The following is a 25,004-nucleotide window of genomic DNA, read 5'->3' on the forward strand; positions in this document are numbered from 1 at the left end:
CGTTTTTTCAAATGGAAAATGCCTAGCACTATTGGTGCTATTGATTGTACGCATACGTATCCAAGCACCATGTGAAAGGGAGAGGGAGTATGTCAAAGGGAAGGCACAGCATCAACATCCAACTTGTGGTCAACGCCGACCTCATAATCACCAACTGTGTTGTGAAATGGCCAGGGTCTGTTCATGATGCACGTATTCTGAGAGTGCACTTTACAGGTAGCTTCAATCCCACCGACCAAACGGCATACTATTGGGAGACAGCGCGTCTCCACTCATACCATGGCTAATGACCCCTTTTCCAGTTGCCTGAGCAGGCACGCCATTGAACGCCTAAATGGAGTCCTGAAGAGACGGTTTGCATGTCTTAACTACTTGCGAGTACAACCCAAGGTGGCATGCAACATCATCCTTGCCTGTATTGTTCTGTATACCATCGCCACCAGACGTCATGTCCCTCTTGATGACAATTTTGATGGACCTGAGCCTGATGTAGAACCAGAACAGCCGCCAATGTTCTTGAATGAAGGACACACTGGACATGCAGTGAGAAATGACTTGTAACTAGGCTACTGAATGACTGAGTTTATTTTGTTGTCATTGCCGTTAATATACTGTAGAATTATAGGGCTGTGAGCAACAGTGCCATTTATTTGACAGCTGACAGCTTTGAGATTGTCTTTATATTCATGGTGACTGTCTTGATGAATGGTTTGTAAGAAATGTATACATCATCAGTAAACATTGATTTTGTGCTCATTCACTTAAGAAAACCCTCTGATTTATTTGGTTCGAAAAAATCCCAACTGAATCCACCCTTCCGATGGGATCAGGATAATCCTGTTTCTTTGGATCAAATAGATCCCAAACCGAGTTCAAAGTTTAGAAAACCCAAAGGCATGTTTGACCCAGATCAAATTTAAGATCGGATTACATGATCTGATCTTAGTTCGGAATCCCTCTTTTGCTTTGAAAAACCCATTTCCAAGATTTGATCCAATCCGTGATCCGAAATCCCACTGGAATACTTTTGAGTACAGAGTACACCCACCAGACAACGACACAGCTGATGTACAAAGGACAACACAGCCAGCTGTTAGAAATATGTATTTACTATGGAATACGAGTAATATGACACATTTCAAAGAAATTGGAAAAAAAAAAAAAAGTAAAATGAACCTTCAGGACAAATAATACGACCCACGTCGAATAATGTTTACTATTAAATAAACTGGTGTACTCCATTTCCAATAAAACACATTATTTGATTTTCAGCACAAAAAATAAGAATTCAAAAATAGTAGCAAAAAAATTAAAACAGTTGAAAATGTTTAGTTGTTGCAAAACACACAACAAGGTATGTTATACATTACAAAAAAGGTAACAAAGGCATTATTAAAACAAAAACATTTGATGTTGTGATTTGTGTCCTTCTGGACGTGGCCATAGACGTGTGGACTCACGGCTGGTTGATCTGGCCTGCAAAGAGAATAGTACCTGTGTACAAACGGGCAGTATTAGACCTCAGGATTCTGCTCAATTAGAATGGGTCCTGATTGTTTTTTATTTCTTTGACTCTTCTTATATCCATCCATCTAAGGAAATGGAAGCAGAAACAAGAGGCAGTATTTACCGGTTGGGTTGTGTCGGACCAGGAAGAGGAAGGGCCGGTCCACAATGACCCAGGGAGGGGACGACCGCGCCAACAGAATGGCAGCTACCAGGCAGACAGAAAAGGTAGAATCAAGTGTTATTAGTTTATTATTAGGTTTATAGCTTTATTTAATCATTATCCCCCCCCCCCCAGGTACTCACAGATAGTATGCCATTTTAAAACAATTTTATTTAATTTAATAATGCCTAACACTTAATACCCAGTGGTGTGAAGGCCAACACAACTTGTTAAACGGCTAACATTTTAGAGGAAATCAACAACAACCAAAAGCCAAGATAAATCCAACTCCTCTGCAAGCACACGTGCCTATCATCAGCCAGAATAACTGAGGAAGATGACAAAGGTTTGACTAAAGACAAAAACAGCCCAGAATTATGTCTTACTGGTGGCAGCCGATGCCTGGGTCCCATCCTCGTTCACCTCGATCTTAGCCTTCTGCAGGGCTGCAGACACATGCACAGGCTCAGGGCCTGAGGAAGGAGCAACCACAGTCAACCGTGTGGAGTGACGCTGTTGGACCACACAGGGGTGCTACACTCCACTCACAGCAGTGAAGTGACCAAAAGAGGAAACACAACGGGGAACCATTTGATTTCCAGTTGTCAGCTGGGCAGGATCCATTCCAAAATGCGTTTCCCCTGAGGTGCCGTTGGTGACTTGTTTCTACTCACTGAGGTGTCTGAAGTCAGCCTTGCCGTCAGTGAACATGTCTGTGAGTCCAAGGGCTGAGAGCGGGGCCTTCAGGTCTACCTCGGCCTCTGCCGTGAACCTGGGCACAGGAGCGTTAGGTTATGTATCAACACGGGCCAGGCACAGGAGCGTTAGGTTATGTATCGAACACGGGCCAGGCACAGGAGCGTTAGGTTATGTATCAACACGGGCCAGGCACAGGAGCGTTAGGTTATGTATCAACACGGGCCAGGCACAGGAGCGTTAGGTTATGTATCAACACGGGCCAGGCACAGGAGAGTTAGGTTATGTATCAACACGGGCCAGGCTCACTGGTCACTTTGTACCGCAAGCTGCTTTTTTAATAGTGACTTTAATTAAACCTTTTAACCAAAATGGCAATTGTAGGTTGAAATATTTCCAACCTCTTTGAAATCATTACCGAATTACTGACTCAACACAGTTGGGGTTTCAGGATGAGAAGATTAACATCAGGCAAGAGAGTTACAATACATTTTATAACATATATGATACTGAAGCGGTGTATATTAAAGATCCCATATCATGCTTTTTTTAGGGTTAATAATTCCATTTTGGGGTACTACAAGAATAGGGTTACATGGCTGTATATTAGAAATACCCCTCATCATTCTCACACTTAATTTCATCAAAACATCAGAACGCTTTGCACGTATGTCAACAAATTCACACCCCCGAGAAGTTGTAAACATTGCAGATAGCCGGGAGGCGCGACCACTGCCCCGCCCAGTCTGACGTCACACTGTTACGGGAGGAAAGTTTGAGCACAAATAAGCCATTACACACACTTATTGAGGGGCGTTCTCCATGGGCGCCAATACTCCCCCTGGGGAGGACGTAAAACATGTATACATACGTACCAGAACAGTCTAAAGCAAAGGGAAAAGTCGAAAAGCATGATGTCACCCCTTTAAACAGACTGCCAACAGCGAGAGCTGCTTTACTGTAGCTTATACACACACAAGAGCAATCAGAACCAACACACTCTGCCCCGAGCCTCTGGGTGCCTGCCCATCAACATCAGTGCATCATGTGGTTGACCTGATCCCCTGAATCCACTCCTGCTACACAGAGTCAGCAGCGGCCCGGGTCTTACTTGGGGATGAACAGGCGGACCTTCCTCTGGTGCATGAGCGGTGCCCAGCTGTGGACCGTGGCCATGCTGATGTGGGGGATCACCTCAGAGAGGGGCGTGTCTTCATCTGAGGGCAGGACGATCAGCATGGAGGCTGTGTTGCCGTGATACGGCAGCTCCACCACCTTGTACTTCAGGCCCTGGGGCGTGCTGGCCTGGCCTGGGGAGGAAGGACCACGTTGACAACATACGGTCAGACACTGTTGCTGTAATGACTCTTTAAGTAATCACCCCCCCTGCAGAACACCTCTACGTTAGATGGCTGGCAAATATTATAAACCCAGCATAGCCCTCTGGAGCCTGTGCTGCTGCTCAGCGGAGTCTGTGTGAAGCAGTGCTGCCATATTATAGAGTGATCCAGACTAAAAATAGAGCACTGACCGCTGCAGCGTCTCATTTCACACTGGGCTGAATAGTATTCCAGAGGTCTGGCATCTCTACAACACCAGTAAGACCAGACCGTAGGAAACATGAAAACAGTCATCGATGTTGGAAAGATTCTTCATTGCAAAAACAACCGATTTTCCATTTTCCATAAAACTGAGGCAACTGAATCATATTTAATTACAATACAAAGCGGGTCAAGTTATTTTCTTGTTTGTGTTAAAGTCAGTCATTATGCTCCCTATATACACTCTCTGGCACACCGATTTAGCCATGTTAAGAGGTGTAATTTTCACAAGAGCGAACACAAAAACAACCCAAAGGGAGCCGCCTCCCAGCTGACCGATGGGGTAGACGGAGAGCTGGGACATCATGTGGACCTTGTGGGTCCTGCCGTCGCCCCCGCTGAAGCTCCTCATCTTGGTGTCCCCGGGCTGGAAGCGGGACTTCCACATCCCCTTGAAGTAGATGGAGTTGACTGCTAGCAGGCGGGTCAGCGCGGGGTCCAGCATGTCTGGCTTGACCAGGCTGGGGATGTGACCTGTGGGGACAGGGACACACTCAGCCTGAGCGGCCACACCATATTCACTGGTATGTCACCAACCCCGTTCATTTTGAACATTTTTCCCCCGGTTGATTACTTTTATACTGTATAATATTATAACATTCTGTTTTACAGGATGAGTAGCAGTTGTAAGTGCTTCTATACAATCTGAAATTGGAGTGGTATTTTACTAAGATAGGGCTGCTAACCAAATGACCAATTGAGAATCCATGTGCTTTACTGAGGCCATTTGGCAACACTTATGCTGCACTACGGTCCATGTCCAAGTCAGAAACACGCCGGTCCTGACCTGGTGGACCACAGGCAGGGTTCATCAGTCTGTGTGCCCTGCTCGTCTTACCCTTAGTCTTATTGTTGACCCAGCTGTTGATCTGGTCTGCGGCTGCCTGGGGGTCCCTGAAGTCCACAGTAGCGTTCTCACTCTGGAAGTTGGCCTTGTTGGTAGCGATGAAGCCCGGGTCCAAAGGGAAGCCGGTCTGGCTGAAGAGGGCGTTGGCCATGAGCACCTGCCCCTGGGGGGACCGCGTCAGGGTCTTGTGGAGTTTCTTCAACATCTTGTAAGGCCCTGGAGGGTGTAGGACATTTACAACTCAAATAAGGACTTGATTCTGAACCTATGAGGCCTTTAAAGATCCCATATGATGCTTTTTTAGGGTTAATAATTGCATTTTGGGGTACTACTAGAATAGGGTTACATGCCTCTATGTTTTAAAAAATAAAAAATAAACCTTATTATTCTCACAATGTTCATTTCTGCAAAAACAATTTCAGCAGCTTTCAAAAACGGTCTTAGTTGAAATCAAAGGGAAAAGTCAAAAAATAATAATATCACCCCTTAACATGTGTGTGCTGGTAGAGAGTGTTGGTATTCCTGTGGATGTGCATAACCAACAGTACAGGCCTAAGAACACCAAGAAAGACTCAATTTAACTCCAGAATCCTGGAGGATTAAAAGCAGGCTACCATTTTTCTTATAGCGGAGGGCAGTGAAGATCTGTCTGCGTGTTTCTCCCTCGGCTCCCGGGAGCAGCATGCCCAGGATGGAGGCCACCCCATGGGGGGAGAGCACCACATTGTCTTGGGGCTTGGCACGGGCCACCAGCTGGAAGACCCGCAGCCCCAGGTCAGAGCCGCGCTCCCCGTAGCTAGGGGCCTGAGAGATGGGCCCCCCGCTGACCCCCAGGGTCACCAGCAGCAGGGAGAACAGCACACTGCAGGGCCACATATTGTTCACCTGGACAGGAGCAGACATGCAGTCAGCCGTCTACACGTGCTGTCAATAGATCTTCGTACTACCTACTTTCACTTGTGTGCATGCGCATGCAAAAAAACACAAAAGGTTCCAGGTAATGCAAATATGTCCCAGAAACTACCTTTCCCACCTGCCATTGTTGGCCTATCATTAACATCTTCTGGTTATTGAGGTCACAGTCTAGTCAACCAACATAGCATTCCTTTAACAATACCAGGCAGGCAGGAGACCTAGATTACACAGCTGTTTGCAGAGTGGGTCTAAGGCAGGGACACCAATAGGAGTGTTGATGTACTTATTATTAAATACAATTTCACTTGAGAGAATGAAGAGGTTTAAAAAAAGGAAAGAATGTGACGGTCTAGAGAGATGTACAGTGTCATGACTGTCACTTCACTCTTGGCATGGCAAGATGACGCAGTAAAAACACTTCACCTACAGCTTCCTGTTGCTGTAACTAACTCACATTCTGTAAACACATGATTCACCTTTATGGCCGCCGGGCACAGGCATGCCTATAATACAAGAGCCTATAATACAACACATAACTATTGAAAAACAATTGCGTTAAACAGAAATAAACAGAAAGTCGCGTTTTCATACAAAACATGAGAAACTAAACCCAGCCGGTCATATATGCTTACACCCTGTGGTTTAACCCACTGCTTCTTCTGTTTACCACAATACCAATGCTTAGACTCTACGAACAGGACTTATTCTTCAGATGGGGAAGACTGTAAACTTCACTTTTCTTTCACCAGGACTAAAATATACAACACATGGTAGGCTATACAATACAATATTACACCATGTTGGTCGGAGAAACGCTGGACCGCACAGGGAGACCAATGCATGATATCTAATGTAGCCTAATGAGAATTAATCAAAGACCACGTTGTGGCGAGACTGAGGGGATTCGGTGGGAAGTACAAATAAAACGTATAAATGTGAAATGATTTAATAAAAAGCCAAATGATAAAAATAAAAAGTTAATAAATAAAACCTTCGCAGCATAGGCTACAACTAAAAACTATTGAAGTGTTTGCAATCAACGAACACCTAGGCTGACCTGCTGCTGAGTCTAACCCCCGTATCGCGATGATCCACTCACCCTTAAACCCAACACTGTCCAGCTCCGACTCCTCCGCTCAGTCACCGCGTTTGATATGCAAGAGAGTGATCGATATGTAAACGACGGTTTATAACGGTTCTTACCTGGAGAGAGCGTGTATTGAGCGAGCAGTTCCCTTGTCGTGGCTGGTTGGGAACGCACACATGTAGAGCTTTACTGTGGGTACCGAACGCATGCACACAGCACAGGGCTTTACTCTGTACTGAGCACACATGCAGCGCTTCACTCTTAGAAGAGCTGAACTCCGCCCTCTGCAACCAGTCAAGGAACATGCGTGAGGATCAGCGGCCACTTGATTAGATCAACACCAAGAGTCGTCCCTCCCGGTGTAAACAAGTGGCCAGTGATCGCTAACGCATGAAAACACTACTCACACACTACTGCTGATGGTTGTCATAGGGCAGGTTTATTGTGAAGAATAATATTTTAGAAACTGATTGAAAAGTACTAATAGTAGGCTAATGTAGCTATTGATATAGGACATTTTCAGACAGGCTGCACGAAGTGCGTAACATACATTAAAGCTATAATACAATACTATAAAAAAGGACCAAAAAACAAGCAAAATAGTAACTTGTCAATGGCTGCCAAAGTGAGGAAACTTTCAGCCAAGATGTTGTGGTTTCAATCCCCAATGTGTAAGAGGGACCCCCGTAGTGCTCAGGAGCATGTCTCAGCCTTACCTGCTTGGCCGGTTTACATGATGAGTCACCTTGGATAGGTCTACTTCACCATGATAGTTCATAGTGATGAGTAGTAGTATCACAACTCATTCTTACAATGGAGGGAGCCTGAGGACACATATAAAGTCCAATACCAAGAGCTCCAGGCTACATGTAATACTAGTACTAAAGAGTGTACGTGGAAGGCGCCTCTGGCCTAATGCGTAGGTGACGTAGGCCAGCAGCACACCACAGACCCCTCCCACAGAGGGTCTGCGTTACCTTCACCAGTTCAGTCTACTACCTGTGCCCTAATACATACAAAGAGCACAGCCATGATTAGTTTTGAAATGAGTGATGAGTAGCCTCTGTGAAAGGGTCTGTTGTAACATGCACACATGAAGCCCAAACCCATGACGCACGTCAGGGAGAGCGCCTCCAGGCTTCCTGTAGCGATACCATCTTGTTTCCTGTCCAGCAGACCACGGGCAGTATGGCGCTGCAGAGAACCCGTCCTCTGGGCAGCTCATCCAGGGTTTCAGTGAGCTCACAAACGCCACGAACGGTTCATACACACACACTGAGACAACCACAACAACAGGATCCCTAACAGTTCCTCAATTTGACTCGTTATCGTCACTGACAAGACATTCCGTCATTTCCTAACTCGACATTCTCTCCAGAGCTACTTCTCCATTCGCTCTCAGTGCAAAGGAGAACCTTTATTGAAAATTCACATTGTAAAAGATGGATAAAAATAGAACTCAAGGTGTAAACATTAAAATAAGCTGACCCGTTAATACTGACACACTTAAAGCTCAGCTCAGCACTTGAATGAAAAGCATTTAAAAAAAAAAGAAATTTTCCAAAGATGTTTTGATTCATGGTTGGTCGGGGGACCTGTCTGTCACTGCTTCAGCCAATGTTGGAGCAGCACACCGATATGGTCCCGGGCCTGAGCCAGCTGGGGGAGGTCCTGGCTTCTTGCTGGGTACATGTTGGCACAGTGGGCGGTCCCTGGCATCCAGAGAGAGAGGGGAGAGAGAGGAGGGAGGAGAGAGGGGAGAGAGAGAGGGGAGAGAGAGGAGGGAGGAGAGAGGGGAGAGAGAGGAGGGAGGGGAGAGGGGAGAGAGAGGAGGGAGGAGAGAGGGGAGAGAGAGAGGGGAGAGAGAGGAGGGAGGAGAGAGGGGAGAGAGAGGAGGGAGGGGAGAGGGGAGAGAGAGGAGGGAGGAGAGAGGGGAGAGAGAGGAGGGAGGGGAGAGGGGAGAGAGAGGAGGGAGGGGAGAGGGGAGAGAGAGAGAGAGAGAGAGAGAGAGAGGGGAGAGAGAGGAGGGAGGAGAGAGGGGAGAGAGAGGAGGGAGGAGAGAGAGGAGGGAGGAGAGAGGGGAGAGAGAGGAGGGAGGAGAGAGGGGAGAGAGAGGAGGGAGGAGAGAGGGGAGAGAGAGGGGAGAAAGGAAGGAGGAAGGAGGAGAGAGAGAGAGAGAGAGAGAGAGAGAGAGAGAGAGAGAGAGAGAGAGAGAGAGAGAGAGAGAAGAGTAAGAAGAGGCAGTCAGCAGCTGAATTCTGAGGCTTCCTAACGGAGAGGTCTGAACCAGGGCCTTGAGAGAGCTCAGCTAATGCATCTCTCTCTGTAACCTGAATGTGGTCATAGAGCTTAAATATCCATACATAGCTCTATGCAGAATGCCAAATAACAGCATATTGCACAGAAAATAAATTATTGTTATCCACTTATTTTTGAAAGTGACGGACAACAGAAATAGATCATTGACTACAGATGCTGTTGTGAGGGGTTATTAAGGTGAGCGTCAGGAGGTGAACATCGTGTTCCACTGCAATCTCACATCACTTCCATTTCCTTCATTCCTTGCAACAATTTGAGGGTTGGATCCCCCAACCATGGCCAAGCCAGACACTAGATGAACTAGATGGAAAAAGTGTGCAGTTCAAAACATGACGCAGCTTTTACTTATTCTAGGACTTATTCTTCAGAGGTCTTCAGAGGTCTATTGGTGCTAACCACCCCCCTATTGGTGCTAACCACCCCCCATTGGTGCTAACCACCCCCCATTGGTGCTAACCACTGCATTTCCTACTTAAACTAAGCTTACTTTGAGATGTATATTAATATACTTTTGGATATTTTTCTAACATTGACTTTTTTTTTCGACAGGTATGTAGTGGATCCACCCCTCTGTGATATGTTTGTTATTTTACATTTTTTAGATCCTGTAAAATCACTTTAAACATGTTGATGACCGAGTATTATCATGCGTCCTATCTTTAATTCATGCCCAGCCCCCGGTGTCTCTACCTTGGATGAGGATGGCCGGGAGCTCAAGGCTGATGTCCTGGGTGACCCCCAGGGCGTGCCAGGGGTCGATGGCCCCGTTTGGGAACACTATTCTGCTGGTGCGGATGTCGTAGCCTCCGTAGCACTCGTTGGTCTGAGCCACGGCCTCGGCCAGCGTCTCTGCGCTGACGTTGTAGAACTGGGCACACTGCTCCACGTGGTATCTGAGGAGGTCAGGGCAGATTTCAGGGCTCTGAGCACACACAACTTGTCCTTTCTATTAGGAGTTAGGACTCTGCAGAGTTGTAGCTACAGAACTGATATCCTGGCTTCTTTAAGAAGAGCCTAAGCCTACCTGCTTCTTAAGAACTGCAATCCTTCACCTCATTGTAAATGGTTTTGGATGTTCAGCCAACTGGCCACAGTGTCGTTAGAGGGTGGGAACAGTTTAGATGTGATGTGATGTGATGTGATGTGATGTGATGTGATGCAGACGCACTCACGTGAGGGGGAAGCCCCCAAAGGGCTGGTTAGGGGAATCGGTGCTCTGGTAGAATCCAAACTCAGTGCAGGTCTGGTACACCCACTGTCGCCCTGAGAACACACACACACACACACACACACACACACACACACTCTCTAAGGCAGAAGCCATACCAAGCAGAGGTATGCATTGGAGAAGCCAGTTCATACTGGTCACGTTTGTAACTTTCTCTGGGAATGTTTGACCATCTGCTCTTCCTGTCGTGGTTAGATCTTTGTTGGATTTTGTGTCTGCTCATAACTCAGAAACTGACGTCATTCAGGGCTGCAGTCATGTCCCAGCAGTGAAAGCGGTAATTCAATGATTGCACAGTTTGTCTTCTTAGTAAACAGGGTTAGTCTTCCTGGACACGAGGCCTGTTGAAAAGTGCTCAGTCATGTACCCAGAGTGGGCTCAGCCACGCCTCTGCTTTCAGGATGTGGTGCTCTAGATTTATCCTGGGGGAAATGAATCAACTGCTTAGTGAGAAGCTACTACATAGCTGGGCTAAATGGATTTCCTGCACAAAGGAAAGTTTTCAACAGGGTTCTCCACCTTCTCCACATCTTTGGATTCAACGAGGTGAGGAGATGCAGCTGACCTCAGTCTCATCCTTGGGGTAACACGTTTCTTTGAGAAACCACTTTCTGTCCCAGATGCCTCGCAGATCCCACAGCATTCCCTTCACTTAAAACAATGCTGGGAACCGTAACCACGGGAAATCACATTAAAGAGAGGCTAGGGCTTTTCCTCGGTTACGTCATATCCACGCCGACAGCACTGAGGTTCAGTGAGGGGCCCCGTCACCCACCTCCCCCGGCGGCGGGCCCGTCCCACGACGTGTTGCTCATGTCCCTCTGGTAGCTGGAGTAGGTGGCGTCCAGGCACTTGACGGAGAAGGTGTCCATCATGAGCCGGGCCACGGCGGCGTAGCGGGAGTAAGGGTCCCCCAGAGAGGGGTCCGCCATCACCCTGCACAGCACCTTGATGGTGATGTTGGTGCCAACCACGCCCTGCAGCACACAGCAGAGACACGGGTCACCGGGGGCCACTCACCACTGCCCCCCTCTGGTGACACACACCCAGAGACACGGGTCACCGGGGGCCACTCACCACTGCCCCCCTCTGGTGACACACACCCAGAGACACGGGTCACCGGGGGCCACTCACCACTGCCCCCCTCTGGTGACACACACCCAGAGCAAACCACACCTTTTGGTTGAGAAGGTCAAATATTGAGCTGGGTATTAAGGAGGATTGTAAATGAAAATATGCATACATCATATAGAAATATGTATATATGTGCACATAATGTATGGATATATCACTCCATTTTGCCCCCAGCATCCAATAAAGAGCCCACTGGCCTCCTGCCACACCTCGTGCCCCACTGGACCGCTCCCAATACACAGCTATTCCCACTAGAGATTTGCTGTAAATGCCTTCTTGGAATGGGAGCGTTTAGCAGTAGTATATGGTTGTTTTCTCACACTAGTGAACAAAAGACCCAACTGTTAACGAACCTCTGCTTCCTACCATCACACCATCCAAATGTCTGGATAGTTCCCAAAGTGGCACTATTTTGGAATTGTTCGATTTTATAATTTCATGTGGATGGAAGTGGAAGTATCCTCGTGAGACGCTCCTGGTTCGTAAAGCCCCTCCCCCAAGCGCTGATTGGTCCTATCATGTTTTCCTTCTGGAAGGTATTAGACTGTGGCTCGAGACCAGACGGATCTGTGGAGGGAAACACAATGAACTTGCGAGTCCGAGGACGGTGTCATGATGCAGGGGTAGAGGAATGCACATAAAGTGCCTCTGCCCTGTGCCCCTGCTAGGGCCATGCGTCTGCACCCTCTCCTCTGCTTCCCTTAGAAGCACTGGGGGGGGGGGGGCGACAGGAAACCTGAGACCAAGGGGGCTTTTGTGGCGCTTCACAGCGGCTCATTGGTAATGGGACTCACGCAGCCTGCAGGCACCAGCGCTGGCTGGGGGCTCTGTGAAAGGGACTGAAGAGGAGAAGTGGGTGGGTGATGGAGATATGTGAATCACAATCACAATAGAAAACTACTTTCAAATGTAGTCCCTTCAATTAATTAGGGGGTAAGAACAGGAAGACGATGGAGTAAAACCAAAACCAAACATTCCCCATCAACCTGATTCATTTGAACCTAGCCTGGCCATCAATGATCCAGTGGCCCTAAACATACCATTCACCTAGAAGGCTACAGACCAGCAAAACTAGTCAGCAGCCCACCCCTCTCCTCGGCTCTCAACAGAGTACAATGGGGGCTCTATCTGCTTCAAACATTATACCCGAGCATATCCCTGGCCCTACCTAATGAAGGCATCATTCCTTTCATATCATGCAGGAGAGGGGTCTTGCCCTGCCCGTCCCAGTCAGCTAACTAATGTATTGCAATGGTACATATACAGTATTCTCAGCAGCTATGTTCATCCCGTATCCACAGAGCCTGTTAATTGAGGTTTATTCTTTAGCCGTCTCTGTGCAGTCTGACGCTGGTACAAACCCCAGAGTTCAGACTGCATGTCTGCCCTGTGGTCCCTATGCCGACCATAAACATACCTCTATGTCTGCCCACCAGCCAAACGCCCCTGGTGCTCCAATACAATACAACAGCATGTCAACAAAGTGTCCTAATACTAATACTGGGGGGGGGGGGGGGGGGGGGGGTGCTTTTGTGGCAGTTTCCCCTTTCAATACAGCAGCGGTGCCAGATCACACACACAGACACACCCTGTGAAGGACCACGGCTGCTCACATGCCAAACAGGGGGGCCAGGAGCGCACAGTGCTTCTTCTATTGTGCACTAGGTATTAAGGGGGTGAGTGGTGTGGGTATAATTGAAGTGGGTAAGGTATTTTTAAGTTTCACATTTTTAAGTTTAAGTTTCTTTTCAGTTTGTGTGATCCATCCATCTTTTCTATTTCATCAGTCCAACAATGGGAATATAATAATAATAATCATTTTCGGTTCAGCCCAGTTTGAATGGACGTCTATGGACGCCCCCCCCCCCCACGGAGCGCCTGGTGCCAGCGCTGTGCCCGCGCTGTGCCCACCTCAAACTGCCGGTTGTCCTGGTTGTACTGCACCACATCCATGAAGTTGCCCGCCAGCGTTTCCAGGAAGTAGGCCGAGTCCATCTCTGTCCGCAGGCTCAGCGCCGAGCACAGGCTGGGAGGAGACAGAGCGGAGCGGGTCGGTGGAGGAGGAGGGGACAGGTAGCGGGGCACATGGTACACATGGGAATAGAAGAAACCTAAATGGATTACAGGGGGAGCTCAGAGAATAGGCCAGCAGGGAGGGAGGGAGGGAGGGAGGGAGGGAGGGAGGGAGGGAGGGGAACAGCAGCAGAAAAGGACAAGAGGAAAGTTCCATAATTGAGGAACATGAATGATGCCAGGGAGGTAAACACTTTAAATACCAGGGAGGTTTTATCTGTGTCCTGTGGTTAGAAGGAGTGTATCACTGGTTTTGTGTGTGTGTGTGTGTGTGTGTGTGTGTGTGTGTGTGTGTGTGTGTGTGTGTGTGTGTGTGTGTGTGTGTGTGTGTGTGTGTGTGTGTGTGTGTGTGTGTGCGTGCGTGGTGCAGAGCGAGAGGTTTGGTTTGGTCGGCCCAGACTCAGAGCCAGTGACATCATCAGCTCCTCGCTTTACCAGACCAAAATAATGACCGGGAATTTAGCGTCCTCACTCTATAATCTCACTGTAGAACTGGATGCCCCGAATAACAGCAGGAATTAGCAGAAACCAACAAGGCCCAGCGTCTTATAACTGGACATAACTGATATAACTGAATAACTGGGCATATAACCCAGACATAACCTACATGTTCATAGCTTTTTGGAGAATGAGTCACATTGTCAATATGAATGAAATGCCAAAATAAAGGATGAGGATTATGAATGGATGAAGAGTGTGTGCAGTGTGTGTGTTGATCTCACAGAGGGTGTGTGTGAGCCTGCTGTGAGCTCTGGAACTGGGCCTGGAAACACCGCAGCGGCCCCACGGGGGCATAAGGAACAAGGTCTGACCGTCCAATGAGACTTCAGCATCGTTTCTTAACTTCTTTCACACTTTCCTTCTCAATTTGGCTCAGTGTTGGTCTTGAACATCCTAGATTAATAAACCGTCTGTTTACTGAAGCACCAGCATCTCTTCCACATTAAGGTCCCCTTATGCCGCTTTTCCACTGACAGTACCAGCTCAACTCGCCACGACTCAGCGCGGCACCGCTGGGTTTGGTTCAGGGCACGTCACGTTTCCATCCACAAAGGGACTTTAAGGTCCCCTTAGTGCCCTGAGCCATCCACAAAGGGACTTTAAGGTCCCCTTAGTGCCCTGAGCCATCCTCAAAGGGACTTTAAGGTCCCCTTAGTGCCCTGAGCCATCCACAAAGGGACTTTAAGGTCCCCTTAGTGCCCCAGCATTAGGGCTGACCACTAATAGTCAACCAAACATTAGTCGATCAGAAGAGTCTCAGTTGACCAAGTTTTTATTGGTCGGTTAGTCGCAAAAATAAATATATATAATTAAATATATATATATATATATATATTTTTTTAATTCCATCAAATCATACTCATCAAATCAAACTAATTATGATATTGACGTGTGGGATCTGGCTGAGAGTTGATCTCCAGCTGAAGCTGCTCAGAGAGAGGATGGTGGCAGCAGTACAGAGGAACGTGAGCCCGGCCCGCACCAAAGGAGAAAAGGGAGAAGCAGCAGAGGTATGATGGCTGCTGATGAAGAGGAGCACACAGAAGGCTCCGTTTTGGAAATCAATTGAGTAAATGTTCAGTCTCCTTGCTGGTTGTTCCGACACATCCAGAACCAATACCGCTTTGCTTCGTGCGTGCGCTTGTAAATGTATTATTTTAAAGGCTCATTATTACGGTTTGGTATTTCTCAGTGATGTAGCACAGTGTTAACAATGTTACTTATAACATTCTTCCTCAGCCCTGGAACTCAAACCGTTTTCTGATGCCCCAAAAAAATAAAAAAAATGATATCATAAACGCGCGACGACTAGTCGACTAATGGCTTGTACTAAGGACTACTAGTCGACTAATGGCTTGTACTAAGGACTACTAGTCGACTAAGGGCTTGTACTAAGGACTACTAGTCGACTAAGGGCTTGTACTAAGGACTACTAGTCAACTAAGGGCTTGTACTAAGGACTACTAGTCGACTAATGGCTTGTACTAAGGACTACTAGTCGACTAAGGGCTTGTACTAAGGACTACTAGTCGACTAAGGGCTTGTACTAAGGACTACTAGTCGACTAAGGGCTTGTACTAAGGACTACTAGTCGACTAAGGGCTTGTACTAAGGACGACTAGTCGACTAAGGGCTTGTACTAAGGACTACTAGTCGACTAATGGCTTGTACTAAGGACTACTAGTCGACTAAGGGCTTGTACTAAGGACTACTAGTCGACTAAGGGCTTGTACTAAGGACTACTAGTCGACTAAGGGCTTGTACTAAGGACTACTAGTCGACTAAGGGCTTGTACTAAGGACTACTAGTCGACTAAGGGCTTGTACTAAGGACGACTAGTCGACTAAGGGCTTGTACTAAGGACTACTAGTCGACTAATGGCTTGTACTAAGGACTACTAGTCGACTAAGGGCTTGTACTAAGGACTACTAGTCGACTAAGGGCTTGTACTAAGGACTACTAGTCGACTAAGGGCTTGTACTAAGGACGACTAGTCGACTAAGGGCTTGTACTAAGGACTACTAGTCGACTAAGGGCTTGTACTAAGGACTACTGGTCGACTAATGGCTTGTACTAAGGACTACTAGTCGACTAAGAGCTTGTACTAAGGACTACTAGTCGACTAAGGGCTTGTACTAAGGACTACTAGTCGACTAAGGGCTTGTACTAAGGACTACTAGTCGACTAATGGCTTGTACTAAGGACTACTAGTCGACTAAGGGCTTGTACTAAGGACTACTAGTCGACTAAGGGCTTATACTAAGGACTACTAGTCGACTAAGGGCTTGTACTAAGGACTACTAGTCGACTAAGGGCTTGTACTAAGGACTACTAGTCGACTAAGGGCTTGTACTAAGGACTACTAGTCGACTAAGGGCTTGTACTAAGGACGACTAGTCGACTAATGGCTTGTACTAAGGACTACTAGTCGACTAAGGGCTTGTACTAAGGACTACTGGTCGACTAATGGCTTGTACTAAGGACTACTAGTCGACTAAGAGCTTGTACTAAGGACTACTAGTCGACTAATGGCTTGTACTAAGGACTACTAGTCGACTAGCAAAATCTTTGATCGGGGGCAGCCCTACCCAGCATACTTAGACATCTAGGTCTTTGAACATAGGGTCACAGTACTTGAAGTCTTTGGTGATGGCGTCGTATGTCTTGGGGTCTTTTAGGCGCTCCATCAGGGTGTCTGACGCCTTCTTCACCAGCAGGGGGCACTCTGGGTCCTCAGAGGCCAGGGAACGCCATACCACTTCCAAATACTCTGCAAAAGAAAATAAAAGGGGATTAGACAAGACATGGGTTGATGAGCTGAGGAACCAAAGAAAGGTACAAATTGTTCCACCTGCTAAGGGTGTTTGACTGCAGCCTGGTTAGCTGCTTGTCTAGAGACCAGACCTGGTTAGCTGCTGTAGACCGGTCTAGAGACCAGACCTGGTTAGCTGCTGTAGACCGGTCTAGAGACCAGACCTGGTTAGCTGCTGTAGACCGGTCTAGACTACCAAGCAGGTCCAAGGCCTTGAAGAACCATCAAAGCCTTGTCCTTTGGATGATGACATTGAGCCACTCTTCCACCTTTAAGCCATGTCTGAACCATTCATCTGCATTTACTAGCTAAATTAATTCTCAATGTGGATAAAACTGTGAGTGTGAGTGAGTGAGAGATGGGATGTGAGGAGGCAGCATAAGATAACATCAGTCATGATGAAGGGCTGTTTTGCCTCCATTCCAGTCTGCGTACTTCCTGGGAAAAACATTGTCTAATGCCAAACACAACATCAACCTGAAGCCCAACAGGCGAGCAGGAAGCTCCTTAGCGGTTGGTTGGTCTGGGCCTCTGGCTCTGACAGACCATGCTTGGGGAAAAAGAATGTAGATTCATTTGGGTTTCTTCACAACATCCTTAACTAAACACATCACACCTGGTTTGATGTGGCTGCATTTCAAGGATTTTTTTTTGTAAGACTAAATAAAAAAAATCATGACTCTTCCTGTAAAATATTTATAATTTAGTCAAATGTTTCAATATATGCTGTCGTACAAAGATAAATAATAAGCCCTGATTGACCCTCTATTTAGGTGGTAATGTTATCTCAGAAAAGTAGTGTATTTCGGTTAATTCATTCGTGTGAGAGTAACCACCACACTCATGTCCATGTGAATAACGCTCTGAAACTTTGTTGATACACTGCAAAACAAACACTCAAATCCACTTCTTCTGTCACATTGTCGGTGTTGAACCAGTTTGGAGCACATCTATTATTTTAGGTTAGTTTTGCATACTTTATTTATTTCAAATAATGTGTGTGTGTGTGTGTGTGTGTGTGTGTGTGTGTGTGTGTGTGTGTGTGTGTGTGTGTGTGTGTGTGTGTGTGTGTGTGTGTGTGTGTGTGTGTGTGTGTGTGTGTGTGAGTGAGTGAGAGCGAGAGAGCTCACATCAGGAGGCACAACACAAGCACATCTTACACAGTGTATATAGAGTGGATACCACGTCAAAATGTTCTTTTACAAGAACATTTTCCCTTGCACAAAAAACATTCTTCATGGCTGTGCCGAAATTGCAAAGATAACTAAATGTGGAAATTCTAATAAACATACCTTTCTGTAAAAACTTTATTATATTATTAACTATATTACACATTAAAACCGTATTATTAACTATATATTATATTATATATTACGCATTAAAACTAAATGATTAACTATATATTATAGTATTAACTATATTACACATTAAATCTGTATTATTTACTATACATTATATTGGGTCCTGGTGGCTGGTAGAGCCCATACACATAGGCACCGTCCTGAACGGGGTTCAAATCCTATCGTCATGCTGCATGTCCTCCCCTCTGTCTCCCATACCTTCCTCTCAATCTCACTCTATATTAAAGCATAAAAATGCAAAAATAAAAAAAATAAAAAGAATATAAAAGTGCATGCTTCCTGCATGTTTTCATAAAGAACTATATATTATATAATTAACTATATGACACGTTAAACAGTATTATTAACTATATATTATATAATTAACTATATGACACGTTAAACAGTATTATTAACTATGAATTATATTATTAACTATGACACGTTAAACAATATTATTAACTATATATTATATAATTAACTATATGACAAGTTAAACTGTATTATTAACTATGAATTATATTATTAACTATGACACGTTAAACAGTATTATTAACTATATATTATATTATTAACTCTATGACACGTTAAACAGTATTATTAACTATATATTATATTAACTATGACACGTTAAACAGTATTATTAACTATATATTATATTATTAAGTACAAATTAAACAGTATTATTAACTATATATTATATTATTAACTATGACAGGTTAAACAGTATTATTTATATTATTAACTATGACACGTTAAACAATATTATTAACTATATATTATATAATTAACTATATGACACGTTAAACAGTATTATCAACTATATATTATATTATTAACTCTATGACAGGTTAAACTGTATTAACTATATATTATATTATTAACTATGACAGGTTAAACTGTATTATTAACTATATATTATTAACTATGACACGTTAAACAGTATTATCAACTATATATTATATTATTAAGTACAAATTAAACAGTATTATTAACTATATATTATATTATTAACTACAACAGGTTAAACAGTATTATTAACTATATATTATATTATTAACTATGACAGGTTAAACAGTATTGTTAACTATATATAATATACTATATATACACAGGTAAAACTCAAAAAACTTGAATATAAAGTTTATAAATTTATTTCAGTAATTTAACCTAAAAGGTGAAACCAATATATTATATAGACTCATTACATGGAAAGTGAGATATTTCAAGCCTTTATTTGTTATCATTTTGATGATTGTGGCTTACAGCTTATGAAAACCCCAAATTCAAAATCTCCAAAATGTTTAATATTACATGAATTCAATAAAAAAAAAGTTCTTTAGATACAGAAATGTCGGCCCTCTGAAAAGTCTAATCATGCTTATGCAGTCAGTACTTGGTTTGGGCCCTTTTGCCCTGTAACCCTATGAATCACTGCCTCAATGCGGCAGGTATGGATGCTGTCAGCCTATGGCCCTGCTGAGGTGTGACCAGGATGCTTCAATAGCAGCCTTCAGCTCCTCTGCATTGTTCGGTCTCATGTCTCATCTTTCTCTTTTGGCAGTGTGGGCAGGTGCCAAGTCCTGATGAAGGAAGCATGAAGTGCTCTAAAACGTCCTGGTAGACCGCGGTGTTGACTCTGGACTTAATGAAGCACAGTGGACCAGCAGATGACATGGCTCCCCAAATCAACACAGGCTGTGGAACACTGGACTTCAAGCATCTTGGATTGTGTGCCTCTCTTTTCAGACTCTGGGACCTCGGTTTCCAAATGGGATGCAAAATGTACTCATCAGAAAAGAGGAGGTTGGACCACTGAGCAAGCCTTTAGCCCAGGTAAAATGCTTCTGACCTAGTTTACTGTTCAGGAGCAGCTTGACAAGAGGAATACTACATTTGAAGCCCATGTCCAGGATCATCTGTGTGTGGTTGCTCTTGATGCAGTAACTCCAGCCTCAGTCCACTTCTTGTGAAGCTCCCCCACACTTTTGAATGTCCTTTTGCTGACAATCCTCTCCAGGCTGCGGTCATCCCTGCTGCTTGTGCACCTTTTTCTTCCACACTTTTCTCTTCCACTTAACTTTATATTAATGTGCTTTGATACAGCACTTTGAGACCATTCAAAGGCTCAGGAACCCTTTGCAGGTGTTTTGGATTTATTAGCTGATTAGAGTGTGACACTCTGAGCACTACAATATTAAACTTTTTTACAATATTCTAATTTTCTGAGATTCAGAATTTGGGGTTTTCATAAGCTCTAAGCCATAATCATCAAAATTATAACAAATAAAGGCATGAAATATCTCAGTTTGCATTTAATGAGTCTATATAATATATTGGTTTCACCTTTTAAGTTGAATTACTGAAATAAATGAACTTTTACACAATATTCGCGCTCCGAGTCCTACCTGGGAAGTTAACGGTGGCGTGGACAGGTGCGCTGGTGGCCACAGAGGCGTGGACCAGATGAGGGTACTTCAGCCGGAACCAGGCGGCAAGCGAGCCCGGGTACGAGCCCCCAAACGCCACCCACAGGCTCTTGGTCAGGCCCCGGGCGGTCCCCACGGCGGTGCGGAAGTGGGCCAGGTCAGCCAGGGCCTGGCGGCTGCTGAGGAAGGCCAGGTTCTCTGTGCTGAGGTCCCTGGTGGGAGACGGGCAGGAGGACACCGGTTACAACCCATCCATGCTCTGTGCCCCTCATGTAGTGGGGTCTAGTCTCCTCATCATTCCTTTTGACAGTGCAGTGGCGCTATCTAGTGGTGAGTGCAAAGTGTATGAGGAGCATTTATTTTATTTTATTTAAGATTTATTATACAGGAAAGTATTAAAAGTAACAAAGTTACAATTTAAAACGGGCCTGACTCAGTAAAGAGCTGATTTCCAGCAGGTTCCTGTTCTGCAGCACATCTCACATCACATTTACATACAACACATAACAGGCACATAGCACGTCAGACATCAGTAGGACAATCATATAGACAGCAGACTGAGCACAGACAGTGATCTATAAAAGTCAGTGTTTGCAGGTGTATGTGTTGAGGAGTAACAGTATACATCATATAATTATTAATCATTTGTCCTAAAGTTAAAGATGCTGCAGATTAAATTTAAGAGTGATTATTTGTAATCAGTGTAATCTGTTAGAAATACCATGACCACCCGACAGCTATTAGGGAGAGTAATGCTGTGAGGATATCTGTCCAGAGTTGACTGCACCTGCCGCTGGATGAGCGAATGTAGATTTTAGAGTGCTCCTTCTGCTCTTTAGTGGCCTGCCTAGCTGGTTCTGGTGTTACTTTGACCTTGATAAACCAGGATGTAGAGCAAACGACCCACACCACACAGGAGGGTATGGTACGTACGCTAGGGGTGTGAAGTCACAGAAAAACTCAGTTTGGGCCGTGAATAAAGACCAAAATCCAGCACTTTACCGTTTCAGTTATTTTGTATTCATCCTTAGACATATATCGTGATGTATCGTTAGGGGATTGTCTAACAATACGTACGTGGTGGGGTGACTCTGTCCGTAGAAGCGGTGCTCCAGCATCAAACACAAAGCGCCCATCTTCTGGGCGTAGAGCAGCCAGGTGCCGTTCTCCATCCACGCTGGGTTGGCGGGGCCTTCTCCCCCGATCATCAGGAACACAGGCCCTCCGTCCCGGTAGAACTGCTCCTTAACAAAGTACCTCTGGGGGGAAACCACAAGGGGGGGGGGCTGTGGGTTGAATCCATAAACTCTCACTTTTTAAATACTCGTCCAAATCTAAACTTCTTGAAGAGTGACCATGGACATGCACGCCTACTGTCTTGGAGCTATCACAGAAAAGTCACCACCAAATTTGAATTGTCATTCTCTTGTTACTCGTCTCTATTTCTATACGTGCACACATGCTGCAAACTGAGGGCTCTGAGCACGACATACATAAGTATTAGAGCATTTTAAAACATAGTTCAGTTCAGTTTTATTTTGTCATTGTTACAGAAAAACAATAACAATGAAATGTTGTTGGAGCAAAAACACAGGCAATGTACAACATTGGATTTGCTTAGTAGGGCTGAATAATTTGGGGAAATAATCGAATTGCGATTATTTCTACCAATATTGTGTTTGCGGTTTAATATACAATTTTTTTGTGTTAAAAAGGTGACATATTCTACCACCAGGTGTGAGTGTAATTAGCTGTTAGAAGCCGTTTTGAGGTGTTGCTGTTGTCTCTACAACAGAGACAACGCAGCGATGTCAACATGAGTCGTTCTAACTGGAGAGACGGTGAAATCCACGAGCTGCTGACCATCATGGGAGAGAAGGTGATGCAGTCGCATTAAACAAAGACGGGGAAAGATGGTGCGATCTACGAGAAAGACGCAGAGGAACTGTCCTTATGAGGCTTTTGTCTGGATAGAAAACAAGTGGTCAGCAAAATAAAGAATATGTTGGTGTTTTGCTTGTAAATAGTTATTCGCGTTTGTAGCCTACACTCAGATGTTTACTCATTCTTGAGTGGCTTGAATAATAAAAAAAATTAAAACATTCGTAGTATGCAAATTCTTCTAAAGAGGTCTACTCTCTGTGCGTAGCCCCGCCTCCTCCAGTGAACCAGGAAAGCCGGCTCCTTTACGAAGGGGGATTTGACCCCCTCGGTTTTGGCAGTGTCAAAATGCCTTTTGACTCATATCCCCCCAGATGGACTCAACCACATAACGGGAAAAACATAAATTAATAAATGCTATGTAGACAACGTCAACAATAATAGATATACCTCAAATATCAACTGTGCAAAACAATCCAAAAAATAATCAGATAACCATACGGGGGCTGAACGATTTGGGGAAATAATCGAATTCCGATTATTTAGACCAATATTGGGATTTCACTTTAGTATGCGATTCATCTTTTAAAAAATCCTTATGTTCTGTATTATTAACTAAACAGGCAATACATCATTATATAGTATGGCCATTTTTTGTGCCCCCCCCCTCCCACCATACAGAGTCATCTGTGCTTGATGATTATTGACACAAACGGCATAAAGACCCCCTCTTCCAATTTGTGCAAAAGTGGGTGTAAATGGGTGAGTGGGGCGGGTCTGGGGGTCCTCCCCCAGAAAATGTTGAATTTGGTAGATGTGATCTCCTGTATTCTGGTGCTTCTGGAGGGGCCCCATTCAGACATCAACCCATAACCCATTTTGTATGATTAAGGAAGCCCTACTAAGACATACCACATTCTGTATTTGATCTGGGGCCCCATTGACAGAGTCATCCACCCCTGTATTAATATTGTTGTTATTTACCCCAAACCAGTGTCTTTTTAACCTCAGGGGGTACTGAAATCACAAATCTATTCTAAACTCTCATATTTGAAGTGAAACACTGAGTGTGGGTTACTGAACTTGAATTTAAAAAAAGCAGCCGCTTATGCCTCGGGCCGGCCCGCGCACGCGCACACACACACACACACACACACACACACACACACACACACACACACACACACACACACACACACACACACACACACACACACACACACACACACACACACACACACACACACACACACACACACACACACACACAGCCGACGGACTAGGGGTGGCCCAAGGCAGAGGGGGCCCAACGGGAAATGTGAAGTATTTTTTGATTGTTGTTCAAATAGTTTAATAACATAACTAAATGTCATGATGAATACTGATCTAAATGCAAGCTTAGAGTATTCGTTTAATAAATTGGTATATTATTATTAAAAGTAAAGACTGCTGTGACTACTCTGTGAACACCCCTTTCAAAAAGTGCGAAATGGTTCAGTCCAAACAGCTGATTTCACCGCGAATCGCACCTTACGGTGAGACTTTTATCTGGATGGAGATGCTGCGATATGTCACAGCCACAGTTAAATGAATTGAAGTCTGGCTCTCAGAAGAGGAAGGTGAAGAAAGACAGGGAAGGAAGACAATATTGAGGAAGTCAGGTTCTGACTAACTTATTTTCTAAGAAAGATGAGCACAAACGTTTAAACACACAAGATGAAACCCCATTCTTAACTACCTCCGTTATCGTTGCTAAAACGAACAGAGACAACCCAGAGCAAGAGCAGGCAATAGGCTACACTTTCAAATGATGAGGCCTTGGTTATTAAGGTAAAGGAAAGTGTATGGTTGGCTAATATTGCAACAGCAGGCTACTGATTTGAAGCAAGCTAATATTAAATTAATACTAAGCCGTTATTAGGCAACATGATAAATAATAACCTATGGCATGACATTACAAATGTATATCATCCTAGCCGCCTGCTAGTAAAACTTCATCAGGACCCCCCCCCACACACACACACACACACACACACACACACACACACACACACACACACACACACACACACACACACACACACACACACACACACACACACACACACACACACACACACACACACACACACACACACACACACACACACACACACACACACACCTGCTTCCACGTCCGGCTGTCTGCACCGTTGAAGTGATCTAGTTTCTGAATGAACCACTGATCCTCCACCACCGTCTCGTTGCGTGTTTCTTGCCATCGAGTAGTAAACGATCCGAACCGTCTCAGGCGGTGCCCTTCACACACAGCAGAGATGAAGAGGATGGCTATGACTTTACTCATGAAAGACCCTATGTGCAACGCCATGCTGAACCTGTGTGGGGAACTCAGAGTAAATAACACCGAAGCATGTGATTTCCCATAGTATCATGTGACTTTCGCCGGAATAATAATAACAAATACAAAGTGCT

At 45.0% G+C, this 25,004-nt stretch overlaps 2 protein-coding genes across 2 annotated transcripts; both read right to left on the reverse strand.

The window, feature by feature from the left end:
- Positions 1-1,090: 1,090 nt before the first annotated feature.
- serpine2 (serpin peptidase inhibitor, clade E (nexin, plasminogen activator inhibitor type 1), member 2) lies at positions 1,091-7,050 on the reverse strand. Its single transcript, XM_084466829.1, has 9 exons — positions 6,932-7,050; positions 5,428-5,698; positions 4,805-5,029; positions 4,243-4,440; positions 3,477-3,675; positions 2,344-2,441; positions 2,056-2,142; positions 1,631-1,714; positions 1,091-1,494 (listed from the first exon to the last, which is right to left on the reverse strand). Exons 2-9 carry the CDS (start codon positions 5,687-5,689, stop codon positions 1,457-1,459), a joined length of 1,191 nt encoding a protein of 396 aa, XP_084322955.1. The 5' UTR covers positions 5,690-5,698; positions 6,932-7,050; the 3' UTR covers positions 1,091-1,456.
- A 182-nt stretch (positions 7,051-7,232) lies between these two features.
- prss59 (serine protease 59, putative) lies at positions 7,233-24,956 on the reverse strand (the record flags this gene model as incomplete). The annotated part of the gene is given in 10 exon segments (XM_084467382.1): positions 7,233-8,527; positions 9,825-10,027; positions 10,307-10,397; positions 11,138-11,339; positions 13,408-13,522; positions 16,705-16,840; positions 20,631-20,863; positions 21,729-21,910; positions 24,697-24,933; positions 24,936-24,956. Coding segments are annotated over 10 exon segments (1,530 nt in total). The 3' UTR covers positions 7,233-8,417.
- Between the last annotated feature and the right edge of the window lie 48 nt (positions 24,957-25,004).

The sequence above is a fragment of the Micromesistius poutassou genome (assembly GCF_964030765.1).
Source record: "Micromesistius poutassou genome assembly, chromosome: 4".
In the NCBI taxonomy this organism is placed as follows: Eukaryota; Metazoa; Chordata; class Actinopteri; order Gadiformes; family Gadidae; genus Micromesistius; species Micromesistius poutassou.

Coding starts and splice junctions, on each gene's coding strand:
- serpine2 (XM_084466829.1), bottom strand. CDS start 5,689: ATGTGGCCCTGCAGTGTGCTGTTCTCCCTGCTGCTGGTGACCCTGGGG. Junction 5,030..5,427: donor CCTCCGCTATAAGAAAAATG/GTAGCCTGCTTT, acceptor TACACCCTCCAG/GGCCTTACAAGATGTTGAAG. Junction 3,676..4,242: donor GCTCTCCGTCTACCCCATCG/GTCAGCTGGGAG, acceptor CTTCCTCCCCAG/GCCAGGCCAGCACGCCCCAG.